This window comes from Synchiropus splendidus, chromosome 19 (genome assembly GCF_027744825.2).
Source record: "Synchiropus splendidus isolate RoL2022-P1 chromosome 19, RoL_Sspl_1.0, whole genome shotgun sequence".
NCBI lineage: Eukaryota > Metazoa > Chordata > Actinopteri > Syngnathiformes > Callionymidae > Synchiropus > Synchiropus splendidus.
Window position 1 is genome coordinate 17,664,372 of NC_071352.1, and position 21,547 is coordinate 17,685,918.

At 53.4% G+C, this 21,547-nt stretch overlaps 1 protein-coding gene across 14 annotated transcripts in view; it reads left to right on the plus strand.

Moving 5' to 3' along the window:
• The window catches only part of LOC128750661 (RNA binding protein fox-1 homolog 3-like), a 239,191-nt gene that overhangs the window by 158,641 nt on the left and 59,003 nt on the right, over positions 1–21,547 (plus strand). For 13 of the 14 annotated variants that reach the window (XM_053851052.1, XM_053851049.1, XM_053851058.1 and 10 more), the window contains one exon: positions 11,134–11,243. In XM_053851052.1, coding sequence (XP_053707027.1) covers positions 11,134–11,243 — 110 coding nt within the window. Of the gene's footprint in view, positions 1–11,133; positions 11,244–13,023; positions 13,346–21,547 lie in introns of those variants that run through there. The other variant, XM_053851056.1, reaches the window with a different exon arrangement.

A 21,547-nucleotide genomic window follows, 5' to 3' on the forward strand; every position in this document is an offset into this window, starting at 1 on the left:
CACTCGTCTGAATATCGCTCGGCGCGCACATCACAAGCGGCGCCGGAGGTGCGAGCTGCGGCCTCCATATGTCTTCATCCTGAAACGTGTTTACCGTCAGGTGACGGATGAGGATGAGTTTCCCTCCTGCAGCGCTAATGTGTTCGTGGGTCACGTGACAAACCGACGTCACGTGACTGTTGAGTGCAAATGTGCTCACAAATTGTGTTGTTTTTCTCAGGAAGCTCACAGCGTGTGTCTATTTGGTACCACATTTGTGTTGTGTGGGTTTGAAAGTGTGTTTTTGTTCATGTTTGCTGGTGAGTGTGTGAATGTAGGTGTGTTTTTATATCTCCTTGCTTACGCGCTTTACACTGGATGTAGTTGTGCGTCTCTGATGGGTGCACAGTTGTTGGACTTACAGTGAACTGTATTGTGCAAGCGGGTCTGTAGATGTGCTGTGGTGAGTGTACATCTTTATATAACCTGGACAGTCGTGTTGAGTGTGTGTGTGTAGTGTGGGTGTGTAGGCATTTATAACATCTGTGCAGGAACATATGGACTCTCTCTCTCTCTCTCTATATATATATATGTGTGTGTGTGTGTGTGTGTGTGTGTGTGCGTGTGTCAGAGAGTGTTGATGGAGCCATGCGACCTGGTGTGGCGACTCCTGCTCAACTCAAGCGCTCACCCTGGTGCTGAAGTCGGAGCCTGGACCCGGTGCGGGCTGCGCAGCGTCGCGTGAGCCGTCATTAAAGAGCCACCGGCCGCCTCGGCAGTTCACATGCATATTTAACGTCCTGGCATTAGAGGGCTGCCGCTCTCATCTGTGCGGGCCACTAAGAGCTGCAGCGGGACACGCCCACCTCGGGCATGTGACCTACATGTGTAAGAAGTGGAGAGTGAACGTTTGGGTTCCCTAAATGCGCTCCCCGCCGAGTGGGAAGGAGAAAAACCGCCACAAAACAAACCAGGCGCCATTGCTAATGCTAACGCAGCGATTGTTTAGTGAGAGGCGGACGGTTGCCCGGGTCCATGAGAGGACCGGGATGAGCACAGAAGCTTGAAACTGTCTTTTATCTCGTGAAACACCTCGATGAAGGTTCAGGGCTTTGACTTGGACACGGGGATGTGTGTCGCCAATCATGTGGAGTCTTTTGGACCAAGTCCAATCTGTTATTGCGTCTCATTTCTTCTTGTGGTTCTGGTTGTTTTCGCGTTGGATGATTGAAAAGTGTCATTGCGGATGGTATTGTATTTTCTGTCACCGTGCTGGTGACGTCACTAGCTGCTAGTTCGTTGCTACATCAGATGACCTCTGAACTTCACCCAGGGACCACTGACTTTCACACACCTTGCACTCAGGTGCAGGTTGAGCTCCGTGTGTCCCTGCTTGTTGTCAGTGTCAGTTCCATCGCTGACATTGTTGTTAACAATTCTCGATGGCCTGTTTTCTGCACCGCCTGGCTAGCTGTAGGATAACCTTCGTCCAGGCCTGGCCGACCCGCGGCTCTGTCCCCACTTTCATGCGGCTCTTCACCAAATGAGCCGCTGCACTGGCTGTGGTGTTGCTCAAGTTGCAGTTGAGATGATCGGTTATACAGGAAATAAGAGGAAAAAGTCAGAGCTGTTCCGGCGAGATGTCAAAATATAATAGACTTTGACTTGCGTTTAACTTGACTCAGTTCCACGTTTGACTTTGTCCTTCCCTCAACTAAAGGTGTGGCATGTGTTCCACCTGTGAGTCACTGTTGATGGAGGTGAAGTCCGTTGAATTCAGTGGAGTGAAGAGGAGACGCTCCAGTCTGCAGCGTGGCTCACACACACACAGAGCGGGGCCACGTTATTGGTGGCAGGAGCCACGTCCCAACATAGAGGAGTCAAGTCAGTGGCGCCCACATTTCTATCTACGCCGCTTGATATTTCCAGGAGGATCAGGGTCAGATGGAGGGGTTTGGAAAAGACGTACGAGCTGGTGACACACAGGGAGGAGCTTTCAGCGCTATACTGAGTCGTGTGAGCAGCTGCTCAGGTGAAGCCTGACGTGGCTCTGTTCAGCAGCGTGACTGGTTGGCCGCCTCTGGCTTAGGAACTCACCTGTGACATTGCTGGAAACAAAACATCACAGTTTTGGACCGGGTCCCAGGACATGATGTCATCCATGAAGGTGTGGCAAAGGGAGTGTGGAGGAAAACGTTGGGCATCTGTTCTTGTTAAAATGTAATTAATGGATGAGAGAATAACCTGCTGTCACTTATTTCCTCTCATCGTCGCAGCACCGAGTGCATCACTCACGCTTAGCAGAGATGCAAAGCTTCTGCTGGATGTAGCGGCAGCTGGGTGGGCGTGGCCTCATTCCTGCGTCCCGTCACCTCTGACCTCGCCACTGTCCCAACTCTTCCACCAACCGTCCTCGGATTCTTGGGAACCAAGCGCCGTGGTGTTGCTAGTTTGTGATCAATGCGTGAACTTGACGGGGATTTGTTTGCTTGACCGAGGACTCTGCGAGCGCCGCGGTCCATCGCCTTGCTCCCGAGTCGTCCTGCCGCCAGATGACTGATTGAATTTCATCCTTTCAAAAGCGAGCCAAGCCTGGCGCCTTCTGCTTCCTGCTCTCCTGCTGTCTGGCTCACCTGTCCGAGTGGAATCACTGGACCTGATCTCCACGCTGGCCCTGGTCTCCTTCACCAGACAACTGGTGGTTAGTCTGAGGTGGAGGGAGGGGGGGGGCGAGCGTCAGCTAATTAGCCAGGCTGCGTGGCAGCAACCTCAGACGTTACCGGTCAAATGAAATCAATGGCGAAGGTAAACCTGGAGGAGCGTCTGAGGGCCGCGTGTAACTCAGCAGGTGAGTGCAGCTCTGAACCTGCTGTGTTCAGGTCCCAGACGCGTCTTCCATGGAGCCCATTCTCTTGAGCTCCTCTTCAGCAGCTCATCCTTGCCATCCATCATCTGAGTCCTGCCACCCGACTGCCCCTCCAGGTGAGTTGCTGTAACTGGATGGACGGACGCTAGCGTGCTGTGGGATGGACGGAAGTTGAATCAGCGCTTTGTTTGTGCTGGACGGGTCTTGACAAACACATTGTGATCATCTTGACTCCCCATGGTAGACGTCTGAATCCAAACTTCGATATTCCGGCCGGGGTCATGTGATCCTCTCTCCCACTCTTGGTGCTGACAAGAAGCGGGAGGAACAAATCAAAATCGATAGGCAAAGTTGCGAGACGATATGGACATTTCCTCTCTGACATGGTCCTGGTCAGGCAGCGTTCAGCGCCCCGGCGCTCCCTCACCCGCCCCCGTTTCAGATCAGTAATTCAGTGGAGGAAAGACGCGGGATTTTCTTGATGCTTCTCCTCCCTTTCCCCCGGTAAGGGAGTTGTCTTGCTGTCAGTGTCGATAAGGCAAGGCCCCGCGCGCTGCGGCCAACTCCATTCCGACATACGTGTCTGACACTGAAGAGCTGCCCATCCCACTTCTCTTCCACTCCAGAGAGCAACCAGACTCATCTGTTTCCCTTCTGTTGGACAATGAAAGCCGCGTCCGTCTGATTTGTCTGTGGATCTCTTTCCATCCGTGGAGACGTGATGGAAACGCGATCTGACAGGAAGTTTGGGTTTTCGCTTTGCTACTTGGCAGTGCGGCGCTCATCCCCGACTTCCCTCTGCTGTTGATCACGCTGTGTTTCAGAAGGAACGAGACGAGCGAGACATGATGTTCAAGTGTCGAGCGCTGGGCTGGTTTTAAACCAAGCTAAAGCCCCAACAGAGGCGTGTGGTCTTCATCTGTCACTCTCCAGCCTGTGCGTGGAACACTGTTGAGCCCATTTAAAGGTCTCATAGCAGGACAGACTGATGGTTGAGGTCTGGAGATGAGGGTTTGCTCCTCAGGGAATGTCCAGCCTGAAGACTGGATCCGTGTGTGATGGTTCAGGAAAAGGAGCGCTGGTGGAGACCCAGTGGAGCCAGCAGCTGAGCAAGGCTGATGCCGTGGAAACACGTGGCCTCTGTATTTGCTGAGGCTCAGACAAGCCAGTGGCTTTGAATCCCTGGAGACTCAAACCGACTGCCGGCTCTCCGTCAGAAAACAGCTCCACCTCTGCTCTTATCCACCTCCCGGGACAGTTTGACTGAGGGTTTGTGGGGAGGTGCATTACTGCGCCACATAAATCTGGGCGCCCCCGCCTGGTCCGCCGGCCGGGCTTTGGCTTCCATTACCCCAGCTCTCCTGCGCTCACCACCGGCTCTTCCCTAATGGGCCGGTGGCTCCTGCTCCTGGCAGCCCGGCCCCGGGGGAGGGGGGAGCAGCGAGGGAGGGTGAGGGATGCTGGGCCCCCTGTTGTGATCATCCTGGCCTGGTCACCTGCGGGTGGAAGCGTCTGCTGCACTGGAGGAGTCTGGAGGCAATGAGCGAGGAGATGTTTGTTTTGCAGCTCCAGCCATCAGGCCGGCAGCTCTTTGGCTAGTCAAGTGGCGGCTCAGCGGCGGGACATGTTTGACACGCACGTGTCTTCTCGCTCCTGCTTGCTAACAACGTGTCAGGAGCTAAAAAATGCAGCAGTTCCTGTCTGAGAGTTGTGGAGGAGCGACTCGCGGTGACCTCGCAGATTATTGCTCTGCTCCGCAGAAAAAAAACATGTTTGTCAAGAGCTGTCGCTCATCGACGAGCTTTTGTGTTGGCGATCGATGTGCTGCTGAGCAGGACGCCGGCTTGATGGATGCACAACAAACAGACTCTGCACTGCCAGCGGGTCCCCACATGTCAAGTCCACCGGAGCTTCTCCTGCTCCCTGCAGCTGAAATCCCCTCCCAGCCAGAGGAGTGGTGTCGTCGCCATCTGACCAAGGACAAATGTGTACGCAACCGTTGACACAAGATAAGATCCACTCTCTCTGTGTTTCTGCCTTCTGTTGCCCTCTAGCTCAGCTCTTTTTCACTTGGACAACCTACACTCGACAGGAGGAGCGTCGCTCCTGGGTGAGCAGTTTTTGTCCTCCTTACTTCCCAGTACTCAGCGGAGACTAGGTGAGTGACACACACCCAGGGTGTGGTGCCGCCCCTTGGAAGTACACGGGAGTTTTCACTTTCGCTGAATATACAAAGACTGTTGGGAACACCTCTGGACCCGTCCGTCTGAGGTCAGACGGATCGATCCACTTTGATATTCGATAAATCATCTCAGTTTTCCAGGACCTCCCTGGTGAAGTCTACGTGTCGTTTCCAGTCAGATCTTGATGCAGTGCCGTCGAGGCCGGTCCCGTCTGAGCCACTTCCGACTTGTGTGGTCCAGTCCGGTCAAGGCTGTCCGGTGTTTGGTCTTAATTCCGGTGCGGTTCTGCTCCAGGATAATTGTGTGGGACCGGGGCTGGGGCTGTGCGTGTGCAAGTGGGTCGGACAGTTTGGCCCGGCTCGGTTCAGTTGGATGGGTTCATGACGTCATCTGATCTTGCTGTTTCAGTGTGGGACGGGTGACTCTCGCAGCTCCGAAATACCTTGGACTCTGTGGCATCTCTTCCCGCCATTAGCTGTTTGTGTTTACATTATTCATTTTTGCACGAACCCCCCGCCACCTCCCCATGTTTCAGGTTGTCATTAGTGCGCCGCCAGTGACAACAATCAGGATGATAATAGCATTGTTGGCGATAACGATAATGAAGGGATGATGATCAGAAGGAAGTGGAAATGACTCCGGCTCACCTCTCGTTTTCAAGGACTGCCGCATAATGAGCTCCTTTTACCACAATCCTTATTATTGTTATGCTGACGACGACGACGACGACGATGATGATGTGCGCTCATCTTCATCGCGGCACAACACTCTCTTCCACCCTTGAAGCCTCAGCACCTGTGCGTTCTGCTGACTGGACAGAGCACCGCTGCAGTTCCTCGCCAGTCCACTAGAGGCATGAGCAGGAGTATTTCAGAGTCACATTCATCCCCATGGTCAGTGGGAACCCACCAACTGGGAAAGAGCTTCGGAATAAAGTGCTGTCAATAAAATAAAATAAAACAAACAGTGGCTGATCAGGAATTCAACAGTCTGACGGCCGAGAGGAAGAAGCTGTTCCTGTGACGGGAGGTTCTGGTCTGGATGGACCGTAGCCTCCTGCCAGAGGGAAGAGGAACAAACAGTCCATGTCCAGGGTGAGAAGGGTCGGCTCTGATCCGACCTGCACGTCTCTGGGTCCTGGAGACATGCAGGTCCTGAAGAGGTGGCAGGCTGCAACCCATCACCTTCTCAGCAGAACATACGCTGCGCTGCAGTCTGCTCTTGTCCCTGGAGGTGGCGCTGTTGTACCAGACGGTGATAGAGGAGGTGAGGATGGACTGGATGATGGCCGTGTAGAACTCCACCAGCAACTTTGTCGGCAGTCGTAGTTTCCGTAGCTGCCTCAGGAAGAACATTCTCTGCTGGGCCTTCCTACTGAGGGACCTGATGGTTGGTCCTCAGTGATGGTGGTTCCTAGGAAGCAGAAGTAGGAGTCTACAATAGGAATGGGTGAACCAGCCAACATGAGAGGGGACGGAGGAGCTGTGACTCTCCTGAAGTCTGTGACCATCTCCACTGTCTTCTGGGCGTTGAGCTCCAGGCTGTTGTGGCTGCACCAGGACACCAGCCGCTCCACCTCCCTCCTGTAAGCCGACTCATCTCCATCTGAGATGAGCCCGATGATGGTGGTGTCATCCGCAAACTTGATCAGCTTCACGGACTGGTGGCTGGAGGTGCAGCACTTAGTGTACAGAGAGAAGAGCCATGGAGAGAGAACACAGCCCTGAGGAGACCCAATGTTGAGGGTCCGAGTGTCGGAGACAGTCGTCCCCAGCCGCACACGCTGAGTCCAGCTGGTCAGGAAGTCTGTCATCCATCTGCAGAGGGAGTCAGGCACGTCCAGCAGGCGAGGCTTGTCTTCAAGCAGAGCTGGGAGAATCGCGTTAAAGGCAGAGCTGAAGTCCACAAACAGGATCCTGGCATAGGTTCCTGGGCAGTCCAGATGCTCCAGAACGAGATGAAGGGCCTGGTTCACTGCGTGGTCCACAGATCTGTTGGCTCTGCGGGCAAACTGCACTGAGTCCAGGTAAGAAGCAGTGAGAGAGAAGCAGAGGAGCACAGACGTTGGCAGTATTTCAAGTGTTGGCATATTAGCATACGTGATATGCTAATGTAGTGACTTCAGATGGACAGACTTTATTTGAAATGTTTCTTCTAGTCATTGCGAAGACCTGGACTGGATCAGTGGCTCCTGGGTGCGGGTGGTCTGCTGGGACTAGCGCTCGGGCGGCAGCTACATTAGTCACGTCGGTCGGTGATGGAGCACAGCTGCCGGTTTACATTGTAGCCTTGGTCTTCGGAGGTTTCCAGGTCAGAGGTCAGGTCTTCTGCACCGACGATTCAGAAATAGAACAGAGTCCTGTAACCGACTGGAGCTGTGTTTGTTGAACACAGTTTGTTTGTTGCTCGGCAGAAGATTGGGCTGCCTCCATCTACGGCCAGAAACTGTGACTCTCCAGAAGTCTATGAGCATCTCCACTGTCTTCTCACCTTCCATCTAGGGCCAGTGTGAGGGCAGTGTTTGACCCGGCTCTGCTCGCTCGCAGCTCGCTCTGAAATCCAGGCCCAAATACTCATCTGCTTTGTCTCACCTGCTCCATCTGTCCCTCTTTGGTTGGAAGTCGTCCATAATGCTTTGATGTGGCACCGGACTGGGATCTGCTTCCACCGACAGATGTTTGTGTGGGACCTTTTTGCTGACTCAGGGTTCTCTCCCCATCACGTCGCAGTGTCGCCCCTCTGAGGTTCACACTCCGATGTCGTCTCTGCCGTGCTCTGCTCTGACTCACCCCTCCACATCAAAGCCATGCTAATTAGCCGCGCTGCTAACGACATTCTTCTCTCCCGCTGAGCCGCGGCGCCGATTAGCTGCACTTTCTATTCCTGGAGTGTTGGCACACCTCAATGTGGAAAGTCCCCCCTGGGGGATTCCGGGCGGGCTTCCCTCCCAACATCAGATCAGTCGGAGAATTGAAAGCAACATGGCCAGCGCTGAAAGTGACGACAGAGGCAGGAGCACTTCCTTCTGGGCCGTCTTTATTGTTGCCATGGAGACCAGCAAGAATGTCATTGGCACCACTGACTCCACGAAACATCATGCTCTGGTTGAGTGAACTCTACAAAATACAAGATGATTTACGGCTAAAATGGAATGGTATAATGACAGCAATGATAAATCAACAAATAGAAATAAGAAAGTAGGATCATGAATAACAATAATAATAACGAAAATGAAGTAAATACGGGACTGATATTGCCTTTTTACTATAATACAAGTACAAAAAATATGAAATAAAAAGAGTCCATTCATTTAGATGTGTTTTTGAAGCGTACTGAAAGAATTTTTTTCAAGAACATAATACAACACCGAAGTCTCGTATGGATGAAGAGATTCCGGGTGTGTTTGACCAGCGGTCCTTTATCCGTTATTCGGGGAGACCTGCGTCGAAGAAGGTCCCTGGTGACAGCGGCGCCGGAGGTTGACTTCCTGTTTCCCAGTGTCTCAAACTGGAGAGACACCCTGAAAATCTTCACTGATGCGCTGTCGTGGTCCTGCAAATTCCACACTGAGCATATCTGCACTTGAGCTCGGGCACATTCCTCTTCATGCCTCCATGTTTTTATTCATCTTCCGTCGCCTGCTGAAGTGCCGGCGGGCGATTTATGGCGCCATCGCGGACGACGCCATCATACGTCCATCAGACCACGTTTTATGACTCAATCGGACCCGTGCGGGCCCAGTTTATTGATGTCCTCAGCGCAAACACATGCCTGAAGGGGGAGTCCCTGGAAGGATGCATGGATTTGAATATTAGAAAACGTATGAGGAACATCTTTTCTGCACAAAAACGATTGGAGCTACAGTGACATGGATGCTTGAACTGTACCATCGTACACTCAAATGAAGTGCTTAAAGATATAAGGTATATATGTGTAAGTGTACCCCCCACAAAACAGGCGTGTTGGTTGGTGGTTCCAATGGGAGATGTGATTGCAGCTCACATGAGTAGGACTCCAACAAAAGGCAACATTTCATTCACAATATATTCATTCATTCATTCGCTGAAGTCGGCTTCAGTTCTCGCCGCTAATGATGGTGATGCGAGTCATAAAATGTTCCGGAACAGTCCGCACCATTTCTGACTGACAGATTTCCGTTTTGTGGAAGCAGCCTTCTGGTGAACTGGTCAGCAGTCGGACGTGTTGGCACTGGGCTTCACCAGCTCAGCCATCGCGGCAACATTGCACACCCTGCGGCCTGATGAAGGAGGTCCGGACCGTGTGCAGGACGCTCACGGTGTCCCAAGACACCCGGTAGAAGGACAGGACCCCCCAAGCCTGCTCCAGGTAGATGCCCACTTTGAGCCACGGAATGTCGGAGATGTGAAAGGTGGTGCCGTTGTGTTGAAACTTGCACCCTTCGCTGCCAAAGAACAGGGACCAGGATTTCTGGTTTCCGCCGAGGGCGCTCTCCTCTCCGGCCCGGCTGATGCTCTTGTGCACCACTGCCACCGCGGCGTCGCCTCCTGCTCGCTCCACCTCCCAGTAGCAGCGCTCACTCAGGGTCTCTCTGGTCAGGACCTGCCAGTGTTTGGTGAATCTGTGCGCGTGACTCTTGGGGGAGCGTGCCGCTTCTCTCCCCAGCGTCGCTCTTCTGGAGCCTTCAGACAGCAACAGCCTCTGGTGCGCTGTGTTCACATCCAGACTCATCTCAAGCGCATAGCTGAGGAAGTCCTCTCTGGTCGTGGGGTCTGACAGCAGAGTCTCCTCTTGGGGGAGGTTGAGGGTGAAGCTTGTCCATCTGGCCTGCAGGAAGTCCCGGAATTGGTCCCTGAACTGGCACACCACTGCACCACTGCGGAGGTTCTCGAAGTGACTGTGAGAGGGGATGTTGACCCTGGATGAGGGTGCGTCTTCCACAGCTGGCATGACTCTCCGCAGGAAAACCACGTTGTCCTCCGTGTCCAGCAGCTCTCCCAACTCAGCGTCTTGCCTCCTCAGCTCAGTTATGTCTTTCTTCAGTTCTCCTGCCGGGTTCGGATCTCCTTCTCCACATGCGTCTTTCGCTCCTGGATCTGATGGATTATCTCGTCGAAGATCTCGCCACTGTCCTGCAGCGCTTTGTCAGCAGAATGATTGATGTTCTCCTCCAGCTGCAGAAGCAAGTCCAGATTCTCCTCATCGTGACGAACACTCTGCCGAACCCGACCTCGTCTCACCTCCGCCTCCTTCTCTCTGTGGTCCCGGTGTCGTGGCTTTTATGCTCATCCAGGGCACAGAGGGAGCAGAGGACCCGCATCACCTTGCCGTGGCGGGAGCAGACGACCTCCTGGAGGTTCTTGGACGGCTCGGCCAGCCGGTGCCTCCTGAATGCCGGGCTGCGTGTGTGAGACTGAAGGTGCTCGTCACAGTAGGAGACCAGGCACATGAGACAGGACTTGCAGGCTTTTAGCCTCCTCCCAGAGCAGACGTCACAGGCCACGTCATCGGCTCCGGCATAGCGGCTCTCATCGGGTTCAGTTTGGGGTCCAGCCGTCTTCAGGTTCTCCGGCAGCTCAGCCAGCATGGTGTTGATCATCAGGAGAGGCCTCTCCGTGTAGGTCTGCCTGCACTGAGGACACCTGTAGCTGCCCCTCTGCTCCTCCACGTCCCAGTGGTCGTTGAGACACTTCACACAGTTGTTGTGTCCGCAAGGAGTCGTCACCGGATCCTTCAGCAGCTCCAGGCAGATGGAGCAGGCCATGGATTCACTCTGCGCCCGAAGACACGTCTGCTCCATGTCAGCTCCCCGTTGCTCTGTCAGACAGATCACAGCCACTCGTGGTCCTGAGAGAACTTTGGTCTCCTGGATGGAGACGCTCAGTTCACGGTCACATGACCTGTCGTGTGTAGCACACACTCCAAGCCCTCAACAAGCAAGTGGCACTCGTCTCTCTCTTACGCCGAGTGCCAGCACAGAAGCAGGACGTGTTGGTGGGAGCCAGCGCCAGCGCCGTATCAAACGCTCTTATCGTCTGCGGCCGGTTAATGGTGGTCAAAGGTTGTGTTTTATTGGAATGGTGCTGGTAAGCGTCACACCTTTTCCCCTCTGTTACGTGTCTGCAGGAAACACTTTGTGCAAGTCAGGAAGCTTCGCCGTCTTGGGGAACGTCGTGTACAGCGGCCTGATCAACGATCACCTCTGGCATCTGGGCGTGCCGATCTTCACAAGACTGGTGAGTGCAGCCAGACTTGTCGGGGCCCTCTAGTGGTCGGCTCGGGACACGTTGACTTGTGGTGGCGGAGGAAAGCAAAGCTCTGGAGATGCCGTGTGATTTCATCTTCGTTTTTCATTGTCAACTTTGCTTGTCGCAGCATCTTGAATGTGTTTACAACAGGCTCCTCTGAACGTCTGGTCTCCTCTGGAGGCGTGGAGCGCTTCGACACTTCTGGACTGATGATGACTTGAATGTGTGATTAGGAAACCAACTCGAGCTCTCGTTGGTCTTTCGAGGGGACGGAGAACGAGAGAAGAGAAGTTGGCGTGGTGTCTTGTCTAAGTTTTACTGTGATAAAGTGTGTAGTGTGTGGGGGTCGTTCCGGGCAGTGAACATCCTCCTCTGCATTGTCGCTAGCGAGAAACAAATGAGCATCAACGTCTTCTTTCTTTTCCAATTAGTCTGAGAACAACAGCTATCAGTGCCAGTCTGACATTCTGCAGCGTGCCTGCGCACGTGTGCGTGCACTTTCATGTCGAACAGCATGTGGTGGATCAGCGTGGCTACCTACCTGTCGAGCTGAAGGCCGCGGAGACGAGCAGCTCTGCTGTAGATCCGCCCGGCAAAGTAGGTCGAGTGAAGCACAAAGCGTTTGTTCTGGCTGCACCTGAGACGCAGAGTGGAGTTGTGTAGCGCTGCCTCCAGCGTCACACAGGACGTTGACTGAAACTGCCTTGTAATCCGTGGTGAGAACTTTCGATGATCAGTCAACATTTTTGTGGCCATTCTTCTGATAACTGCAGCTCCAGTAGCACTCCCGTGTTGCTAAGCTAGCACCTTCAGCTTGGCATCATCAGTGCTAGCACTGGATCCAAAGCTGCACTGCCCCCTCTGCACTTGGACTTCTTCTTTACAAGTTTCTCCTCAAACGTGTTCTTGCTAGCTCAACAGTGCAACTGCAGTTATAGCAACACCGAGGCAATATTTTGCTGCTTTAGCAGCGCTGCTACATGATCTGTTACTGTAAAAATCTATGTCTTAACGCGTCATTAACATTAGTCATGTTGTGGGAGGAATAGAGGCAATCAGATCAATGTTTCTTTCAGTGTTTTAGCACTGTGTGTTTCGAGCACATGGGCTAGTTGTTGGTCACCCCCTCAACTACGTTTTCTGTTCCGCCACATTGGCCCAGCTAGAGCTATCCATGTTAGCACTTTAGCATACAGATCATCCAATCCACAAGTGTTTCTTGTTCCTCTTTCTCACTCACCATTACTGGTCACGCGACCAAATGGCTGCACAAGTTATGAAAGAGATCTGGTTGCAGCGATTTGTTGGCTGTGTTCCGCACAGAAACGCTGATGTCAGCAGCGGCAACTTTTACGGAGTCAGTCGATAGCTGAAGTGAGATGGTCATCAAATATTCAGAAAAGCTGCGGGAGTCGGACGAGCCGCCGACTTCCTCTCTGAGAGCAGGATTCTCAGGGGAAGGTCCAGACGGCGTGCCGGCCGCGGAATGCGCCGGCCAAGCCGCCACAGTCAACGTGGCCCTGGAAGTCATGGAAGTGAGTGGGAAGCTCAATTCCCGGCTGAGGTGGCGCTGGTGTCGCTGACCTGTGAACAATAGCAGAGCTGGCTTTAGCTCGGCTCGCCAAAGTGAAGAGGCTACCAGCACCTGCGTCTTAAACAAGACTCCATGACACTAGACTCCCCCCCCCCCGCTCCGCCTCCCCCCTCCCTTCCTACCTCCCCCCGCTCCTCCCTCCTCCTGCCCGGGACGCCAGTGTGTTTCTGATCCGACTCTGGTGGATGAAGCTGGAGGCGGCTGTCAGAGCTGCTGCTGGTCCAGTCGGGCTTCGGCTCAGGCTGATTTCACCACTAAGAACCGGCACCAGAGCAGGCGAGGGAGAGCGAGGCAGAGAGTGGCAGTGTGGAGTAGCAAAAGAGTGTCGAAGGAGAAGTGCTCCGTCTTTGTCAGACGGAAGCTTGGCTTTTCAAAAACTGCTGAAGAAGCCAGCGCGGGCCGGGGAACCGTCTCGTCCCAACTCCAGAGTGGGCGCTTCTGGTCTCCACTGGAGCCAAGTCCACGGGATCCTTCAAACATGATGATGTACTTTTGGGTGAGTACCGCCTCTGTGTGTGTTCCGCTGCTGCTGCTGCTGCTGCTGCTTTCATTTCTGGGACTGGGAGCGAGTCCGATCACCCGCCTCAACCCGTGTTTGTCTCGTAGAGCTCAGTCCTGCAGTTCTCTCGTTCCCGCCCGCTGCTGCTGCTGGCCTGCAGTGACGTGCAAGATCACCACCTCGTGGCCTTGGTCCAGCCGCAGCATTCTGCTTGGCACTGAAGCAGCTCACCTGACAACACATGACAAAGACATGGCATGACACACGCACTGGTCACCTGCTCAGTCTTCGCTCCTCTGGTCGTTGAGTTTATACGCAGTGGTCAGTACCTGTACAACTGTGAGGAAGTAGTGACGGGGAGTTTCAGAGGCCACCGGAGGGCACTGTCTGCTGTAAAATGCTTGGAGTTGAACAACTAAATCAACAGCATTTCTAAACCCAGAGCGCCATCTAGTGGCTTCTGAAAATTGGGACAGTGTTTCATCGACCCTGCACTACTGTTTCTTGACACCTCACCGTGTGTTACGGCCTGGGTGCTGAAGAGCGGTTGTAGTCGTCGTGTTGCTGTTTGAAGTCAGGTGTGTCCAGACAGTTCTGATCTTGTCGCCTGACAAATGAAGGCGGGGAACACGAGCCCCGACTCCTGTCCTGCTGATTGGCCGGGCCAAGCGGTGGTGTAGCAAAGTTGCGAACCAAGCATTGTTTCCAGAGCAGACGTCAGTGTGAAGGGCCAGAGAAGATGAATGGAAGAGACAGACAGTTCAAGCATCGTCTGAATCTCAACACAAACAGCACATTGAGAGGTGCTTCCGTCCTAAGCAGCGCCCCCACCTGGCTGGGAAGATGGCTCCATCCTGCGGCATCACCATTCCCGCCCCGTCAGAGCCATTTTGACTCATGGCAACTTCCAGACTCGTGTCTTGTCATGTTTCCCGTCTGCAATCAATGAGGTTGCACAGCACTTGTACACTGGCTCTCAACACAGCAGCAGTGCGGAGAAAACATCACAGCAAAAGAACTTGATGTGGTGAAGGACGAGCACAAGTGAAAGTACAACTGAGAATTGCAGCGTGTTTTTGCTGCTCGCCGTTTTCCTTACAAGGTTTCCCAGACTTTTTCAAATATGTGGCTGATGTTTGGTCCCAGAGTGTTGGTGAGTGAACTGTGTCATGGCATGACTTATCCAGCTCTGCTCTCAGTCAGGGTCGTTGGGAAGAACTAGCTCCATCGAGCTAACTTGGCTTTTCAGAGGGAGCTGACCGTGTGTGATGCCGGTGGCCTGTGACTGGATTCAGAACATCAGCATGCAGCATCTGTGGCGTTGGCTGCTCTGCTTCTTTCCATGATGATGATTATTATTATTATTAGAATGATGATGTCAGAGGATCAAGTCGATCTTCTTCCAACCCACGTGCGCCGTGGAGCGGCCTGCTGGAGCCTCCCCTGGAAACCCCAGCCGCCGGGTCCCCTCAGAAGCGGCGGCCCCCCGGGGCCCGTCAGACCCGCCTCACCTGATTAGAATATTTATTCACCGAGCAGATGTTCTTATCCGGGGCAATTACCTTTGGCTTACATTTCCCCGACGCCCTCTGATGGAGACGGATGTTGGGGAAGAGCCGTCCCGAGTTTATGGACGGGGCCCCTGGGTGCCCCCCACCACCTCCCCGCTCCAGATGCGGGTGAGCCAGCGAGCCGCGCTGGGGAGCGTTGGAGATTTGGGCCTGTATATCATCCAGCCGGCTGCTGCTCCGTCTTGCACCACTCGCCCCCTCCTCGCCTCCCCTCCTCCTCCATGAATAATTGAGCTGTGCGGGGCCCGCCACTGTCGAGCAGAGATGCTGCTAATGGAGAGAGTGAACACATATATATATATATATATATATATATATATATATATATATATGTGTTCACTCTCTCCATATATATATATATATATATATATATATATATATATATATATATATATATATATATATATATATATATATATATATATATACGTACGGCGGTGGAGGAGCTGCGCTTTACCCGACCAGAGCGCCCGAGTGCGCCGCAGGCTGCTGCGCTAGTCCTGCATTAATGCTTTTGTTTTCACACACACTCTCACACTCACACACATATGGACAAACAAAAGGAGCGTAAAAACAGGAAGCACTGAGGCGCTGGTCGCCGCGGTCATTAGCAGGACTGGAGTCGCCGGAGGCGGACGCTCCATCAAATCTTGCCGGTCATATTTGAGGTGTTACTGCAAATGGTGAAACTGTCATCGGAGCGATTGCTGGAAGTGTCGCTGCTTGATTGCACGCAGTGTTCATACGTGGCCGCACGCGTGGAGGGACGCGTCACTGCAGGGGAAGGTAGCGCCGACGCTGCGGGAGCATGATGGGGAACTAGCATGGCTTAGGTAGCATAGCAGCGCCGGCTGCTTCGCGCGTGTTTCCTCTCCTTTCATGGATCTGGGAAGTTTGCTTCTTTTTTATTCATTTTTTTCCTCTTCTTCATAGTTTATAATAAAATAAGATCAGACTTCATTTATTTTTGTTATGAAATACAGATTGAGATTTGTATTTTTGTAAACCACTGGTCAGTTCTGTTTCTTTACTTTTCGAAATGATTTAAAATAGTTTTGTATTTGGAGTCATTTGGAGTCCTCGTGATTGGAAAATGTAATTTCAAAAATCAGAAGTGTCAGAATCCTCATTGTATTCTTCTATATGTTTCCCTCTGTCCACGGAGTGACGCTCGGCAGCGACGGCGCCACCACTTCAACCCCCTGGTTTCATGTTTTGGAGCGAGAGCATCGGATGTCTCTGATGTGGGAGAGTGAGGTGGAGCTGCCTCCTCTCGTCCAGGAAACGTGTGGAGACTCTGACTGATCCAGGAAGTGTCTCCACACAGACGCAGAGGCCCGGAGCAGACAGCGCTGATGCTATCATGACAGCATCGTGTAGCTGAACTGAGGAAGTGAGGAGTGAGATGAGTGAGATCATCAGACCAGGTGCAGCGAGGAGAAGAGGGGAGGCTTCAGTCCAAGGCAATGGAGGACATTGAAGAGTAGACACTGGATGCAGGGTCCGGCCAGGTGGTCCACAAAGTGGTAGAGGGACCAGGCGGAGGGAGCAGGGTTGTGTCAGGAGAGGGGAACTTCACGAGACAGACCACATGGACGTGGGAGCCGACGTCAGAGCAGATCCAGGACCAGCACTCAGACGTCTTCTGGCCACAATAGCGCCCTCCGCGGCACGGGATTCAGTGACTTGAATCAGATGAAGCACATCGTGTGGATGACATCGTAAACATGGAAGTCGGTCATGAGACCTCACACGGACTCGGGCAGCCAGCACCTATAGACGCGGCTGCAGGGAGGAGGAGGGGTGGGGGCGGGCAGGCGGGGTGTCCTTAAACTTCCAAAAGACGCCGACGCCAGGGAAATCAGTGGCGAGTTAAGAGCAGCAAAATAGATCCGGTCGCAGTAAAAAGCCTGGCGCTGGCTTATTGCACCTGCTATCATTAGCGCTTTCGTACACATGGTTGGCCTCGCGGGGAGAAGTCATTATCCAGCTGCGCCGTTATTTCCTCCTGGTGGAGAGCGACCGCGGGCTCCCGCGCCGCCGCCACGTTTAATGCCTCCAACACAATAAAGGAGTCCGGCCTTAATGATGTGGGATTGGATGGCGAGCCTCGGGTGATCCAGGGGGCTCGTCAGCGCCGTCTATATAACACCGGCCGTTTCGCCGCCTCCGTGTCCTCGCAGCAATCGCACAACATCCTGGCTCAGTGATAAACAGCCCACAACGTGCGCTCACTTTTCTCTTGACAGCGACTCGACAGCAGGACCTTGGAGGTTCCCACCTCACGCCGTGTACCCTTGAAGATGAGTCGGCTCGTGGTCCTGAGTGGAAATGCAAGGTCCCACGGGTGGGTCACAGTGGAGCCACGAAACCTCATGGGATCCGAGGGTCCAGAAACGTCGCTGGATCTTCACAATTGATTTTGAGGAAGCTTGAATGTAGTTCCACCCGAGATCATACGGATCTCATTTCCTGCGTCCCTCCTGGACGTGTCTCTTCACTCACTTCCTGCTCTCTGATTTATTTGTGTTTGTCTGCGGCGAGTCCCTCCTGACTCTCTGCGGCGGGACCGTGCGTATCGCTGACACGGCTGAGCCCAAGTGTCGGCTCGAGCGTGCGAGCGTGTCATCCCATCTTCATGTCGCCCGACTCCACTCGTCTCTTCTTCCCAAGCCTGGCAGTCCACTTCCTCACAGACTTTGCGTTGTTTTTCAGCACAAACTTTTTCTTAGCTCGAAACTTTTTTTCGCCTCAAGTTTGAATGCGATTGTCGTGAGCCTTTCTTGACCGCAACTAGATGTCGTAAGCTGACGCGGCGACTCAAAATGACGACAACAGCTGCGACCTCCTGGAGTTTACGAGTCTGCATTCAGAGCTTGTTATGAACTCCTCCCTATCAATCCCTGAGTCCAGCCGCTCACCTAAAGAAGCTTTCCTGGACCGCGGCGGCCGTAAACTGACGGTGACATTAGTGTTATAGGTTATTGACCGTTTTCAGGGAATTTACGAGGCTAATCCAGAGTCGCTGTCACAGGGAATGAAGCAAACAAGAGTCACGTTGACAACCGCCAGCGTTGCGCGCCGGACGGCGTAATTCCCGCCTGGCCAGTAAATTGTGTCCTGGACTTTTACAAGTCTCAGCGGAGGGCCCCTCTCGCGGCGGCTGGACCGAGTCCCGGGGACATGCCCCGGGGCCCGGCTCCATCCTGCGGGTCAAACAGAGCAGCTGATGGGGAGCATGTGTTTATTATTTTCTGCTGCTGGCCTCATGTAGTTTTCATGGCGTGTGTTGGTGGAGCTTCCGCTGGTCAGAGTTCGTCTTTGAGCTGCGAGTCGAAGCAGAAATATTCAGCAGCCAGAAAACGCCGTGACGACCAGTGATAAATCATTCTCACAGAGGGTTACTGGTGATGTGCCACAGATGTCACTGTGTGTCTCACTACTGTTGTTTCCACTGATACAATGAACACTGCTGCGATTATATATATATAAGTTGTCTGTGGTTACGGATTAGGCTGGCTCCTTTGGAAGTGCGCTAGCCGTCTTCTGGTTTTTCAGTTGCTGCGGTTTGAGCAGCCTCTTGGCTCTTGGTTCTGATGATAGGATTTGAGATAGAATTTCAGATTGAAAAATCAGACCCAGCTAAACACTGACTGTACAACACTCCAGTGGAGAGCTACGCTGTAGTCTGCAGAAGAAGAGCGTGACTGTGTATTGCTCCGCAGGCTCTTCTTAGCGCACCCTCCTGGTTGGCGCACTCTGATGCTCTGATACAAGGCAAAGTGTTGGGTCCAACAATTAAAATGGGGTCAGAAATGCGCAGCTTGGCGGAGGTATGCACTCTCTTGAGTGCCTTTCTAGTGGACTACTGCATCTGTTTGTTATCTCCACGCGCTCTGCGTCTTTATAGTTTCCGACTACAGAAACCAGTTAGCCTGCTTATCTCGCTGCTACAATGCCGCTGTGTTCCACTAGCGTTGCGCTGTGGCCACTAGTGCTACTTCATACTTGTGTCATGCAACTTTTTGTGTATGTATTGTCCCAAATTTCCCCATCATGGGAAGAATCATGTCATATTTCCTTCACAGCTTCTACTTGTACGACACCTGCTGTAAGCCCTTCTCGTGCTGACTCAGCGGATGCTGGGTGGGAGGAGTTTTGGTGCGGCAGGAGCGGGCCTCACCGCGGTTGTGAGGGGGGACGCTCCATGTTGTGGTGGGTGTCCCGGTGTGGGAGAGGAAATCCCTCCTTTTATCCCGGCTGCCTTTTCATGGCGAGAGTATCAAAGCAGGGATCTCTCACAGCAGCTTGACTGAAGTGGAGCCGAGCGCTGCAGTCATGAGCCGTGTCGCGGCGGGCGGCTAATTACCCCCACCCTCCCCCCAATATGTCGGAATTGAAAACACGCTGCCAGGGGTCTTTGCAATTTTGAAAATAAGGTGATTAATTTCATAAGGGCCAATAATAATGAATAAAAAGTGTCGCTCAATTAGCCGAGCTGCTCCGCCATCAGCGCCGCTAATGAGATTAGCCGAGCTGTTGGAGGAGGACGAGCCTGACCCGCCTGGGTCCTCCCAGCCAACCTCAGCTCTCTGTCACGGGCCACACCAGGACTACAGTGGTCAGTGGTACGTGCTGCGAGGCGGCGTCTCCTGCTCCCCTCTGTCTGCCACCAGCGCCACAACACGGAGAAGAGTGCCGCAGCAGCAGCAGCAAAGGCTTGCTCACAGCAGAATACTGGAAGACACCACGAGCCTCGGTGCCTCTGATAGTCACTCCAGTTTGTGGGGTTGGTGGGGATTTGGGGGTTCGTGTCGCCTGCTGCGGTAAATCTGTTGAGAACTCCAGTGAAGATTTCACAGACGGCGCTAATCTACGGAGGTCAGGACGAGCGCTGCCGCTTCTTTCAGGAGAGGTTTATCTGCCACCTTCCTGCTCGGTTATCAAGGTTCCCAGAAGTCTCCCCCAGATCTGTGTTTCCACCGTCAACAACGTGGCAAGGACGCGTGAATGATGTGGATGGCTGCGGACGAGTCAGTCTTTCACTCACTGTGGAATTTAGATCCTAGGTGAGAAGCAGTGAGCAGTGAGCCGCATGGCAGCGGGCGGAAGTGAGGCGACGCCTCATGAATGCTGTGGCGGACAGGAAGTGGTCTGGCGGATCCTTGAATCCCCTGAATTAGCAGTGGAATAACACCCCGCCGTTTGCAGATTAGCAGATGAAGCCGCAACACTTGCTTGTGTACCATCGACTTAAACGCTGAGATGGCGGCGTGTTTACCGCGAGCGCCGCGCCCGAGCTGAACAGCCACAGAAAGATTGTTTTGAGGTCACGCAGAGCGCCGCTGCCTCCTCGCCACATCTTGCTTGAATCAAAGCAACGCTCCGCCGAGAGCTCCATCTGTGTTGTCGGTCAGCGGCTGACTGCGCCGCTTGACTGAGATCAGATAATGATGGTCTTGTTATCAGGGTCGCTGAGGTGAGACCAACACATGCAGGGAGGATCGGGGATGGGGGGAGACGGGACACGTCCTGGGTGCGGACGGGTCAGTCGCTTTTCGTCGTCAAATAGAAGACAGCAGCAGGGAGGTCCGCAGCTAGGCAGAGGACACGTTGGTCTTCACCCCCTGAATGAATTGAAGTTGGAATAGTTTTTGAAACTGAAGTCGTACGTCACTCTCAAAATGAAGCCACTGGACCGTCTGAGATGTGATGACCATGGACTGGGAAACACGGCTGCATCCTGAATGATGCATGAGTGTATCAGCTCCTGGTTCTTCAACGGAGACTCTGTGTCGCGCCGGAACGTCTCGGGACTCTCTTCCCGCTGAGTCAGCACCCCCAGCACCTGACTGGATTATGGTCCCTCACACTAGTGGATGGAGCGCTTCGGAGATTAGCAGCTTAAGGAGCAGATTCATTACCGTCCGCCCTGGATTTGCATCGTGATTGTTTCTCCACCAGTGCGTCACACTTGTTATTCCCAGCTCTTATTTCCTCATCAAATCACCTCAGAACACTTGTGGGGTTTCCGCTGCTGGCTGGGGACTGAGCCCACTCTGGTCTGGAGTCTTTTGCCCAGTCCGTGTGAAGACCCCGGGCAGGCGTGAAGGTTCCAGTGAGGCCTCTGTAGCTCACAACGAGGGTGAGAGAGACTGGACTGCTGGCTACTGACCACTGCAAGACCAGCCAGATACGAAGCAGAAGGTCATCATGTTCTGCTGGTGGAAAAACGGAGCATAAATGTCGTCGTCAGGAAACCGCTCTGTGAACATCAAGGAAGACAGACGTCGACTGTTTGCTTCCTTTTATCTGAGCCTTTGTTCGCGGCGGCGTGCTGAACGCAGGATTTGCTGTCACGCTCGTCTTCTTTATCACCGCGCAGTTTTTCGGGAAGACGTTCCTGACTTTGCCAGCCGTTTAGATATCTGTACGACGCCGCCGGGTTGCGGGTTCCTGCCGCCGCCGCCGTCCCGCTTTGATCACACCTTTCGGTGCAAACAGATTTAGGAAACAACGATGAACGGAGAGAACTTTAATGTCAATATTCGATGAGCCGTGAAACATGATTGCCTCTTAACAAAAAGACGGTGCCAAACGGAGTGAGATATCAGTCGGCAGGTAAAGT